Genomic DNA, 13082 nt, shown 5'->3' with positions numbered 1-13082 from the left:
TGTGTTCAATAAATTCCTATTCAAGCTGGGATTATACAATGTATATTCTCCAGCTTGAGGGGGAGTGTAGGAATATTCTGTAAATATTTTAGGAATATTTTGTAGATATTCTTTTTATTAAAATCTCTTATTTTAAGGGATCATATCTCCTATTTAGTATCTTTCCTAACTTAGAGTTTCCTAAAGTAGTGTCATAGGTTGTATATAAAAACTCTGATTTATGTTCTATTTAATATATAATACTCTGATTTCTACATAAACAACCTGCACAACAATGGCCATTCACATAACATAATCTAGAACAAAGGTACAAAGAAAAATAGACTCAAACATATCAATCATAGACTCATATTTCCCTTCTTCATTCTTTTTGCTAACAAATTTGCACCACAACTGAATTCCAACACCAGGAAGATATTGTGCCGAATGACACCATATAACAGATAAAGTTTTAATTAACACGGTTGAACAAATCTATACACCACAACTGGTTATCCCATCAAAATCCCTAAATTTCTTTAATATGACAACAGTATAATGTACTAATTCGAATGTTGAATCATTCGTTCTACATTATCAGACCATCAAATATATATATTTGCAACAAATATTCGCCTAAATCTACAACAAAAAATATCAAAATGCAAAGGACTTCATATAGAATGATTCATAAAATCAGAGGAAGTATTGAACCTAAAATCCCTCACTTCACTTTGGTTCCCATATCCATCAACAACGATTTTCAGCAATTCGGCTGCTTTGGTCTTCCCTTTAGCACTTCCATTCTTCGTCAAGTCAGTAATTCCTTCGATCACTTTAGCCCCCATTTCTTTCACTTGTTTCCTCCCCTTCTCGCCGCCGCAGCGCGCCAAGTTCAACAGAGCCGCCACCGCGTTTTCCCTTATTCTTTCACTGGCTCCAGTCCCTTCATCCAACAAATCGCCCAACACCCTAACCCCACCCGCCTTCCTCATCGCTTCTTCACTCTCTTCGCAACCCGCAATCTGCGCCAGCACCGCCGTCGCATCCTCGACGATCCCCGTCCTCGCGTCTCTGACTATCAACGACACCAGAGCGGGAACCGCCCCGAGACCCACCAAACTGGCCCGGTTCAACGGGAAAAGCGCGACCCCAAACAACGCCTTCAACGCATCCTTAATCGACCGAGGCGGCGCGTTGTTATCAGTGATGATAGATAGCAGAGTGTAAAGAATGTCACGTTTGGATCCAATTATTGGCCGGTAAGTGTCCTCGGCAATAAGAAGGCTGTGAAGAGTGGCGGCGCAGGACTGGACCTCAGTGGGAGAAGGGGAATGACTGAGAGCGTGCGATAACGCGTCGAGGAAGCCGCGAGTGGACATGAGAGAAGCGCGGGAAGAAATGGAGATATTCAACAAAGTGGCGGAGGCGTTTTCTTGAATGGTGGGAGAAGAACCGTAAAGGGTTTCGGAAAGGTAAGGAACAGCTCCGGCATCGGCAATCAAGGGTCGGCTATCGGGATCGTGTTTGGAAATTAGGCGTAGTTCGCACAAAGCATCAGTTCGGGTCTGTTCGGAAACTGAGCTTAGTTTGGATACGAGATTTCGAGCTGTTCGGCGTTTAACTTCCATTGTTTCGAGTTTTTGGTTTGGTTTGGTGTTGGTGTAAGAAACGGTAAAATAAGAGAAAGTTTCAAAATCAAGAGGTGCTAACTGCGATTTGAGGAAACCAAAACAAACTTTTTGACTTTCTTTGCTTCTTACCATTTTCTCTTCTAAACTTGGTTTTCACCCCCATCGCTTTCTATACCTCTACTTTAATAAAATTGTCAATATGGTATCTGTATTTTTAATTTGTTCATTTTGGTACTGTATACGTTTCACTCATTCAAGTGGAAACATGTCAAATTTTGACACATTTCAAAAGTAAAAGTACTAAAATGAACAAATTAAAAATATAAGTACCACATTGATAATTTCATTCAAGTACAAGGATAAAACTTGTTATTATTCCTTTTAAATATTATAGATAGATTAACAATTTTATTTGGACAAAATTTTAAATATTATAGATATATGATTGTTATTTATTTATAACACAATTTAGATCCTATTTAATTTTTCGAAAACCTTCAAATTGAAATTTATATTATAATAATAGTATTATTATTAAGAGAAATTTGTATAAATAATCACTTTTAACTTTCATAAATTTTTATTTTAAGTATAATTTTTTTTTCATATTAGACCCTGGTACGTGGATATGTTTTCATTTTAGTCCATCTTCCAAATGAGAGCATACAAAAATTCAAGCTAGCATTCTAACTTATTTTTCTAATTTTCCATTTAGAATTTGAAGTAAAGGTCATTTTTAAAAAATAATTAGGAATTTAGATGGATTTTTTTTATATTTAAAAAATATATCAATTTTGAAAAAAAAATTACTTAAATTTTTAAGTCAACAATAATTTTAAACTCAAATCACCATTGGATTGAAACAATCAGAAAATCAATCTCCCAAGCTTCAAACCCTAGCCGTCTATTGAGAAAACACCGATAAGACTATCCAATACCCCAAAGCCACAACTTGTTCCTCTCCATTAAGTGCCATCGTCTGTCAACTCCAGTGGCTTTCTACAATGTCAAAACGTAGACCCAAAATCACCAAGGGATCTCCTTCTCTTCTATTTTCCCTTCTCTTTTTCTTTCCAAATACTAATGGTTTTCTCTTCTTCTTTTTTTGGCAGATTACAGTTTTGGATTTCAGAACAGGGAGTGCTTTTCTTCTTTCTTTTTCTTCTTTTGGTTATTGATTTTCGAATGTTGGCTGTTGTGTATTTTTGGTTTTACGGTTGTTATTTTGTTGGATTTTGCAGATGTAGGTAGATAGAGTTTTTGATGTTCGTTAAGGGTGGAGGTTACGATGGGAGTGGTGGTCAAAGGAGGGTTATTTTTTTATATTTTAATTAATTACAAAAATATTTTTTTATTATATACGCAAATAACCTAAAATTAAATACTAAAAATTGATGGAACCAAAGAGAATGACGTCATTTGTATCGACATTGATTGGGGATATGCAAGCTCGATTTCAATACAGAGTGCCATATATGAAAGCATGGTGGGCAAAACAAATGGCCATGAAACAATTGTATGGTGCCTGGATGAGTAATACAATGAACTTCAAAAGTGGATTTCAATGATGTTGGAGTACATGCCAAGAAATGTCATTGACTTGCAAATGTAGCCTTACAAAAGCTTGAATGGGGAACTTGAATCAGGGAGAAGAGTTTTTCATCGATTGTTTTAGACGTTCGATCCATATGTTACTGAAACAGTTCGTTTTCAGTGAAATTTAAACAGTGGTTTCGGGACCATAAATCTAAGTCCAGAAGAAAAATTACTTTAATATTATTTCATGGTCTGCATTATGATAGAAATGTCGCATGAAAATTTCGTAAAAATTTTTTACCGGTTACATATCTAATTTGATGTAAAGCACCAAATTGCATAAAGTGCAAAAGTTAAATTTTAGTAGCTAAAGGGATCAAATAGCTATGGAATTCAAAATTTGAGGTGTATTGGACTGAATTGAATAATAAACCATCCTCATTTTCATCATCTTTCCTAAATTAAAAAGATGGAAACCCTAGCCATGGAAACCTAAGTTTAAGCAAACTTATTTGGCTTAATTAGGTATGTGTTCTTGTCCCGTTTTTAATAATTTTTATATTTCTGATATCGTAATAGCTTAATCTAATTATCTCGGAGATTTATTTGTAAAACTATCAAAGTATTAGGGTTTTGCCATGTTTGAGTATGTGTGAATTTTGAAGTTTTATGGTAGAAAATGAAAGGTTGTTGATAGACAAACAATTTTTGTAAAGTGAATTTTGATGAAATTATGATTTAAGGACTAAATTTAAAAGATGGAAAATTCATGGAAAAATTTTGAATTTTGTGAAATACATGGACTGTTATTGTTACATGTGAAAATCGGCTAGGCTTGGAATAAGGATTAAATTGCATGAATTTCATTTTCCGAGCCTGGGGACAAAATCGTAATTAATTAAAAGTATAGGGGTAAAATAATAATTTTTTCAAAGATATGTATTGGACTGAATTGAATATGAATTGTATTAAATTGAGTTAAATTCATTCGTATATATCCTGATAGACATAATATGGAGTTAGATCGTGGAAAAGAGAAAGTATCAGATTAGTAAAATTTGTGTACACGAACACTTGTCGAGGTAAGTTCGTGTCACTAAACCGTATATTTAGATGTTTTAAATTGAACATTGTTGTGTGTGAAATGTATAATTGCCATGTATAAGGTATGAATTACATATCTGGAAATATCTGACAAGTTACTAACTCCCGTTTGAACCTAAAAAATTTTGATGGATACAAATGACATTGTCATTAAGGGTTCCCGATTGGTTGAGGTCCTTCATGTGTTGTGAACTCACCACAGCTCATATGAGTGTTCCGTTATATGGCTCTCTTGAGTTTCTTGTTTATGGCTCATATGAGTTTCCTAATATTTGGCTTTCACGAGCTTCACAATTAATAGCTCTCTGAAGCTTCCTAATATTGGCTCGCATGAGCTTCCCGATTAATGGCTCTCCAAAGCTTCCCGTTTATGGCTCGAAAGAGCTTTCCGATTACATGCGCCTATAGGCATACTTGTATATGAATTGATGGATTACATATTTGTCCACTTCGTGTGTATTACCCGTATATCCAATGATATTTACATGTTTCAACGGGCAAAGTTCTGATATGAGATAATTTGAATCTGAGAAGAATATTTACTGAAATATATTTGAAATACATGGATATGATTTGTACATGTTATATGGACACATGATGTGGAAATTTGATTATTGTTGAGCTCATACTTGTTTCTTGATATTCCTATGAAATATATAACTAGCATGGTTGATGACAATATGTGTTAGGGCTTTTGACCAATTTGATTTGTATATGCCTTGAATGTTTACTTTAATGTGAATAAATGGTAAGTTAATTTCCATGTTATACGAACTTACTAAGCATTAAACGCTTACTCTGTTTTATTTTCCCTATTTTATAGTAAATCGAAAACTCGTTAAGGTTGGAAGTTGCTTAGAGACACATCACACTATCTATAGGCCTATTTCGGTACATATAGAAAACTAATTTAGTTTATAATGGCATGTATAGGGTAATTTGGCTAATGTTGGCTTATAAGAATTTTGTTATAAGTAGCCATTGAAATGGCTTGAGTGGGACATATTTTGATGTATATATATGTGTGGCATTATCATACTTGTTATGTGTTTGATATGGTTGAGTAATGGTTAAATTATATATGTGTTGATGATAGGGTTGAACTAGTATGTTTGGTATGAATAAGCATACATATGACTTTGAACAATTTGGTAAGTTGGATAATAAGATACAAGTAGAGATATGTTATAACAAATCTTAAATTTGGCTTGATTTGAGTGCCTTGTTATGGTATATTGGTGTCCAAAATTGTTTGATTAGTTAATGGCAAATGTAGGGTGAGAAATATGGCTTGAAAAAGGCCTATTTTGGTCCACACAGGCAGAGACACGGGCGTGAGTCTCAGCCGTGTGTGACACATGGCCAAGTAGCACGGTCGTGTGTCCCCTGTATTTTAAAATTTGCATAAGTAAGTATGCTCATAATTGTTCACACGGCCTAACATACAAGCGTGTGGTTTGGCTGTGTGTCTCCTACCTCTTTAAAATTTCAAAACAGAATGCTCAAATTATTCACACGGCCTAGCACACATTCGTGTGGCTTGGCCGTGTGACCTAAGTCAGAGAGCTCCCTAGTTGGGACACAGGTTAGGACACGGCCATGTGTCCCTATTTCAAATGCCCACACGGCCTGAGACACGGGCGTGTCTCTTGACTGTGTGAGACACACGGCTTGGCCACATGGGTGTGTGACCCCTGCACCTTTGCAAAATTTTGATATTTTTTGAAAAATTTTCTGAGTATCCAGTTTAGTCCCGACTTATTTCTAATATGTATTTTAGGCTTCGATGGCTCCTATAAGGGACAATATGTTTGATTTTGATTGGTTTCTGATATTAATGTTAAATGATATTAAATTTTTGTATTTGATCTGTAAATTTCGGTAATACTTTGTAACCTTGTTCTGGCGATGGATATGGGTTAGGAGTGTTACAGTTAGGGCTTTCTCCCACTACAAACCCTTGTGCAGGTTGATGGAACATGTAACGCCCCAATTTTCGGGAATCCTGTGAATGTTGGCATAGGTTTAATTATGTTAGTGGGCCTCTAGAAGGCCCAAGCTTAAGATAGAACCCGGTAATTTTAGTTAATTTTTGTTCCATAAGAAAAAGGGAGTGAAATTATGAAATAGGACCTATGTGAAAATGTTTGAAAATGCTATAGGCTAAATTGAAGTGGCCAAATAAATAAGAGTGCAAAATAGGAGGATTTGCATGACAAACCTCCCATTTTACATGAAGTGGCCAGCCATCATGTTGTTGTAGACAAAATGTGCACTTGATATCCATAATTTATGGTACAAATTGATACAAATTGATAATAGGTTAGGTAAATGTTTCATGATAATGGGTTAGGTAAATGTTTCATGATAAGAATTTCATGTCTTTTGTATTAAAGAATTAAAAGGATGAAATATGAAGTTTTATTAAAAGAAAAAGGGGTGAAAAGAACAAAGTTTTGTCCATCTTTGTTCATCATAGCTGAAAGTTAGAGAAGAGAAAGGGGAGGAGAAAGCTCTTGAGTATTCGGTCATTAGGAAGAGGAAAATTGAAGGTAAGTTCTTGGTACCTTGCTTCTATTTTGAGGTTCATGAGTTCTTCTTGATTCTACCTTAACTCTTGAAGTATATTTTAATTTTTAGTTGTGTTGTGAGCATTTAGTCATGAATTAAAATGAAGGAAATGGTTGTTGTTTCATGTTCTTTTGATGAAAAATGGAAGATAGGTGAAGTTGAGCCAAACAAATGAGCATTTATGTGCCTTAGATGTTAAAGGGAAAAATCAGCTAACATGTTGTGCTTTAAAATGATGAAATGGAGATTATACTTAAGTAAAATCATAGATATGTGATGATTGATTGGTGATATACATGTTTAAATAACATGCATGCAAGGTATGTGTGAAAGAGTGATTTGGTAATAAATCTGCTTGGGACAGCAGCAGTAACGTGACTTTGGAAAATCACCATAAATTGTGGGAGATGAATTAGAAGCTGAATAAATTATTTAATTAAAGCTTGTTGAGTCTAGTTTCAAATGAAATAAACGAAAACATATTTTGAATTCTGTACAATGAGAAATTTGATTCGTAATGAAGAGTGGTCAGATTAGTCAAATAGTGAAACATGTGAAACTTTGAGAAAACTCTGGTATTGATTGGACAAACCAAAAATTCTAAAAATTTTATGGATAGAAGATATATGAGTCTATTTTCAAGGAAAATTAACGGAACTTGATTTGGAGTTTCGTAGCTCCAGTTATAAATGATTTAGTGACTGTTGCTCAGGAAGACAGCTTGCAGTGAAATTATGATTATGTGGTAAACATTGACAAAAATTTGTTAATGAGTTACTTATTGTTTTATTATAAGCTTACTATGATCTGTAGGTGTGGTTGACCGAATATTGTAAGGGGTTAATACGTAGTTTGTATTTGAATAGTTAGATTAACGTGTTAGTAATCCAATTGTAGGCGGTTCGCGTGTGAATTTCGTCAGCATATCGTCGCAAACAGGCGTGTAACTAACACCCTCTTTCTTAGTCTGGATCGGCAAAAGTCGAAAAGCCAAAATGCCAAAAACCGGTATTTTGTAGATTTACGAGTGTGTGAATGCTCGTGAGGTAAATCGATTAATGTTTTTGGTAAACTGCAAAATTTGGATTGCAAAGTGCATGATTTTTGTGCCCTCGATATTTTTGGGCTTAATGGGTCAAAATTGGAATGATGGGCCAACGGGCCCAATTCGGTAAGAACCCTCGGTAGTGATTCTGTTAGTACGTGAAAGGTAGGAATATGCATGAAAAACCCTAACATAGATAAATTACTGAAATATCTTTAAAAATAGAAAATTTACAGTTTTACCCTTAGGAGATAAATTACCGAAATACCCCTAGGGTTAAATTGACCTAAATGCATGTTTGACTGTTGTTATTTACTGTATGCCATGTTGTTATTATCTGATGCATGGGACTGGGATATTGACGGAGGAAGTACTGAAAGTGGCTTGTCCACGTACTGGAGGCTTTGCCTCAATTTATTGTTAACTGAGCAGCAAGGCTGCAACTGTAGAGTGTTCGGCTGGGTGGGTTGAGTTATTCCCCACATGGAGTGTATGGCTGGTACGGGTGGAGTGTAGTGGTTGGTGGGTTGAGTAGTCTCCCCAAATGGGCTTGCATATGTTTACTGATGTTGCATGTATTTTGAAATGGGCCTATGGGCCATACTGTTATCTGAATAAGGGGCTAAGGCCCAGTTTATTGTAATCTGAAAAGGGCTCTGGCCCAGTACCACTGTTGCCTGAATGGGCTTAGGCCAAATAGGCTTGAGCTGACTTAGGCTTTGAATGGGTTTTCCTTACAGACTGAGTTTCCCCAAACTCACCCCTTTTATTTTCATCCATGTAGGAAATCCCCAACCATAGTGGGCTTGGAGCTATGAGGGAATTCGGAGTGGCCACCCGTTCTGAAAGTTTGATTTTCTTCTGGTGAATTGGACATCCTTTTATTTACGTTTGAAGTTTTGGGTTTTTAAATGTAATAAGGCCGCTTAATTATTTTTGATGGGTTTAATATGTATTACTAAGATAGGTAATATTTATTTTTAACTATTGAAATTGGATAGCTTTAGGGCGCGTTTTCAAAAACAACAATTGATTTCAAAATAACATGACAACAAGCAAAGCTTCCGCAATGAGAGTATTTTCCAAAATTAATCACTTTTCCTAAAAATGACTTAATCAAATCGGTTTCCTAGAAATATCCATGACGCTAAGGTGTGGCAATGGCGGTATGCATGTCTAGGATTGGATCCGAAGGGAGCTTGGTACTTAAGCAGTCCGATGGACTCACCACCTCTTTTCCGGTTTCCTACCTGGTGCACAGCTTCCATTCATTTTAACCTTTAATGAATTAATCTTTTGAACATCAAGTACGATTTTCTGGACTTAGAATGGAAATTTTTTTTACGTTTTTGATGTCGCATACCGGATCCGGCCATAACTTCTGAGCCGGGTTTGGGGTGCTACATTTAGTGGTATCAGAGCCTAGGTTGTAACAACTCGGCTGTGGAATGGGTTTACAAAAATAAAGATTTTCGAAAGCGAAAATTTTATAAAGAATGCGAAAAAATCGATTTTCAAAATTTAGATCTTTAGAAGGTGGCATTCCGAATCTCCGGCTCAAGTCTGTAAGTATTACTCTGAACTCTTCTGAATATTTTTCTGACTTATCTATCTGTACTGAAATCCTGCTAGGATACTTTAGATAGGATGATACTGAAACCATAGGAAAATCTGATAAGAGACTGAAACTGTAGCTAAACTTCAATTCTGCGAAAATAAACTTTGAACTACTGTCTGATTCATAAAACATCTGTAATAAACACTGGAATATTAATTGATGCATAAAAATTTGTAATCAAGCTAATACGATATGAGTACAAGAGGCCGTGGACGGAGCCAAGGAAGTGCTCGAGTGAGATCTTCGTCTTCGAGACATATGCCGGCGGTGGATGCACCGGTACCACCGACAATAGAGGTAGAGTCTCATGACCGCGGTGCCGGGGATGATACTTTATCGCAGGCAATGCTTCGTGTTCTGGAAAGGGTTGCCGGGACAAGTTCGGGCAACAGAATTCGAGGATCGATTTCTGAATGACTCCGAGCTAACGGAGCGGAGATCGTTAGGGGCGTGTCTGGTATAGCCCCGAATGTGGCGGAATATTGGTTGGAGGCCACAGAACGGATTATGGACAACTTGGACTACTCCGAGGAGATTGTGAGTGGGGTATCTGTACTAAGTCTTTTGGGTCACTCGGTTAGGGTAGACAAACTATATAGGGATGTACCCTTAGAAACTCAAGGTAGGATTTTCCTTGGAGATCTGATGGAGTTACCGTTCGGAGAGTTTGATCTTATTTTGGGAATGGACTGGCTTGTTAAGCATAAAGCGACTCTGGATTGTGCTGCTAAACGAATGGTGTTAAGGACCACAAAGGATGAGGAGGTTATGGTGATAGGTGAGCGAAGGGATTATTTTTCCAATGTGGTGTCGGCATTAAGAGCCGAAAAGTGGATTCAGAAAGGTTGTGAGGTCTATTTGGCATTTGTAAGTCAGTCAGAAGAGGAGGGATTGACAGTGGATAAGGTTAGGACCGTAAAGGAGTTCCAAGATGTTTTTCCAGAGGAGCTTCCAGGATTGCCTCCGAACCGAGAATCATGTGTTCCAACCATTTTTGGATCAGTTCGTAGTCGTCTTTATTGACGATATCCTGATATATTCTGAAACTGAAACGAAACATGATGAGCATCTCCGTATAGTGCTGTAAGTATTAAAGGAGAAGGAACTCTTTGCGAAGTTCAGCAAGTGTGAATTTTGGTTGAGGGAGGTAACCTTATTAGGACATATGGTCTCTGCTGAGAGGATTAAGGTGGACCCTCGGAAAATTGAAGCGATTTTGGAGTGGAAGCCGCCTAGGTCAGTGTCAGAAATATGGAGTTTTCTAGGACTAGCAGGATACTACAGAAGGTTTGTGGAAGGTTTTTCTGTGATGGCAGCACCTCTGAAAAAAACACATAAGGAAAGGAGTACCGTTTTTATGGACTAAGAAACAGCAGGAAGCTTTTGAGAAGTTGAAGAAAGTTCTGACTGAAGCACTTGTGTTAATTCAGCCGGAGTCTGGGAATGATTTTACTGTGTACAGTGACGCATCACACGTGGGTTTGGGCTGCGTGTTAATGCAAGAGGGTAAGGTGGTTGCATATGCATCACGATAGCTTAATCCTCATGAGGGAAACTATTTGACTCATGATTTAGAGTTGGCAGCAGTGATATTTGCACTTAAGATTTGGAGACATTACTTGTACGGAGAAAGGTGTATTATATACACTGACTATAAGAGTCTTAAGTATTTGTTGACTCAGAAGGAGTTGAACCTTAGGCAAAGGAGATGGATTGAGTTGCTTAAGGATTATGACTGTTCGATCGAGTATCACTCAAGCAAGGCTAATGTTGTAGCCGAAGCTCTAAGTCGTAGAGCTGTACCTGATCTGAGAGCAATGTTTGCTCGTCTGAGTTTGTATGATGATGGAAGTCTGTTGGCTGAGTTGCAAGTGAGGCCAACCTGGGTGGATCAGATTAAGGAAAAACAGTTGAACGATGAGTCTTTGGTCACTCGTTTTCAACAAGTTAAAGAAGGGGAAACTTCTGAGTTTGGGAGCCAGAAGAGACGATGCAACAGCAATACCCTCATCTGTTTGGATTAAGTAAATTTCGAGGACGAAATTTCTTTAAGGAGGGTAGAGTTGTAACGCCCCAATTTTCGGGAATCCTGTGAATGTTGGCATAGGTTTAATTATGTTAGTGGGCCTCTAGAAGGCCCAAGCTTAAGATAGAACCCAGTAATTTTAGTTAATTTTTGTTCCATAAGAAAAAGGGAGTGAAATTATGAAATAGGACCTATGTGAAAATGTTTGAAAATGCTATAGGCTAAATTGAAGTAGCCAAATAAATAAGAGTGCAAAATAGGAGGATTTGCATGACAAACCTCCCATTTTACATGAAGTGGCCAGCCATCGTGTTGTTGTAGACAAAATGTGCACTTGATATCCATAATTTATGGTACAAATTGATACAAATTGATAATGGGTTAGGTAAATGTTTCATGATAATGGGTTAGGTAAATGTTTCATGATAAGAATTTCATGTCTTTTGTATTAAAGAATTAAATGGATGAAATATGAAGTTTTATTAAAAGAAAAAGGGGTGAAAAGAACAAAGTTTTGTCCATCTTTGTTCATCATAGCTGAAAGTTAGAGAAGAGAAAGGAGAGGAGAAAGCTCTTGAGTATTCGGTCATTAGGAGGAGGAAAATTGAAGGTAAGTTCTTGGTACCTTGCTTTTATTTTGAGGTTCATGAGTTCTTCTTGATTCTACCTTAACTCTTGAAGTATATTTTGATTTTTAGTTGTGTTGTGAGCATTTAGTCATGAATTAAAATGAAGGAAATGGTTGTTGTTTCATGTTCTTTTGATGAAAAATGGAAGATAGGTGAAGTTGAGCCAAACAAATGAGCATGCATGTGCCTTAGATGTTAAAGGGAAAAACCAGCTAACATGTTGTGCTTTAAAATGATGAAAAGGATATTATACTTAAGTAAAATCATAGATATGTGATGATTGATTGGTGATATACATGTTTAAATAACATGCATGCAAGGTGTGTGTGAAAGAGTGATTTGGTAATAAATCTGCTTGGGACAGCAGCAGTAACGTGACTTTGGAAAATCACCATAAATTGTGGTAGATGAATTAGAAGCTGAATAAATTATGTAATTAAAGCTTGTTGAGTCTAGTTTCAAATGAAATAAAGGAAAACATATTTTGAATTCTGTACAATGAGAAATTTGATTCGTAATGAAGAGTGGTCAGATTAGTCAAACAGTGAAACATGTGAAACTTTGAGAAAAATCTGGTATTGATTGGACAAACCAAAAATTTTGAAAATTTTATGGATAGAAGATATATGAGTCTATTTTCATGGAAAATTAACGGAACTTGATTTGGAGTTTCGTAGCTCCAGTTATAAATGATTTAGTGACTGTTGCTCAGGAAGACAACTTGCAGTGAAATTATGATTATGTGGTAAACATTGACAAAAAATTGTTAATGAGTTACTTATTATTTTCTTATAAGCTTACTATGATCTGTAGGTGTGGTTGGCCGAATATTGTAAGGGGTTAATACGTAGTTTGTATTTGAATAGTTAGATTAACGTGTTAGTAATCCAATTGTAGGCGGTTCGTGTGTGGATTTCGTCAGCTTATCGTCGCAAACAGG

At 36.4% G+C, this 13082-nt stretch overlaps 1 protein-coding gene across 1 annotated transcript; it reads right to left on the bottom strand.

The window, feature by feature from the left end:
• Window positions 1-415: 415 nt before the first annotated feature.
• Window positions 416-1818, bottom strand: LOC107904808 (U-box domain-containing protein 11). The gene has a single exon (XM_016831299.2). The coding sequence runs from the start codon at window positions 1743-1745 to the stop codon at window positions 654-656; it is 1092 nt and encodes a 363-aa protein (XP_016686788.2). The 5' UTR covers window positions 1746-1818; the 3' UTR covers window positions 416-653.
• Between the last annotated feature and the right edge of the window lie 11264 nt (window positions 1819-13082).

Source organism: Gossypium hirsutum, chromosome A05 (genome assembly GCF_007990345.1).
Source record: "Gossypium hirsutum isolate 1008001.06 chromosome A05, Gossypium_hirsutum_v2.1, whole genome shotgun sequence".
NCBI lineage: Eukaryota > Viridiplantae > Streptophyta > Magnoliopsida > Malvales > Malvaceae > Gossypium > Gossypium hirsutum.
The sequence above is the reverse complement of the archived record's forward strand: the minus strand, read 5'-3'. Positions and strand labels throughout refer to the sequence as shown.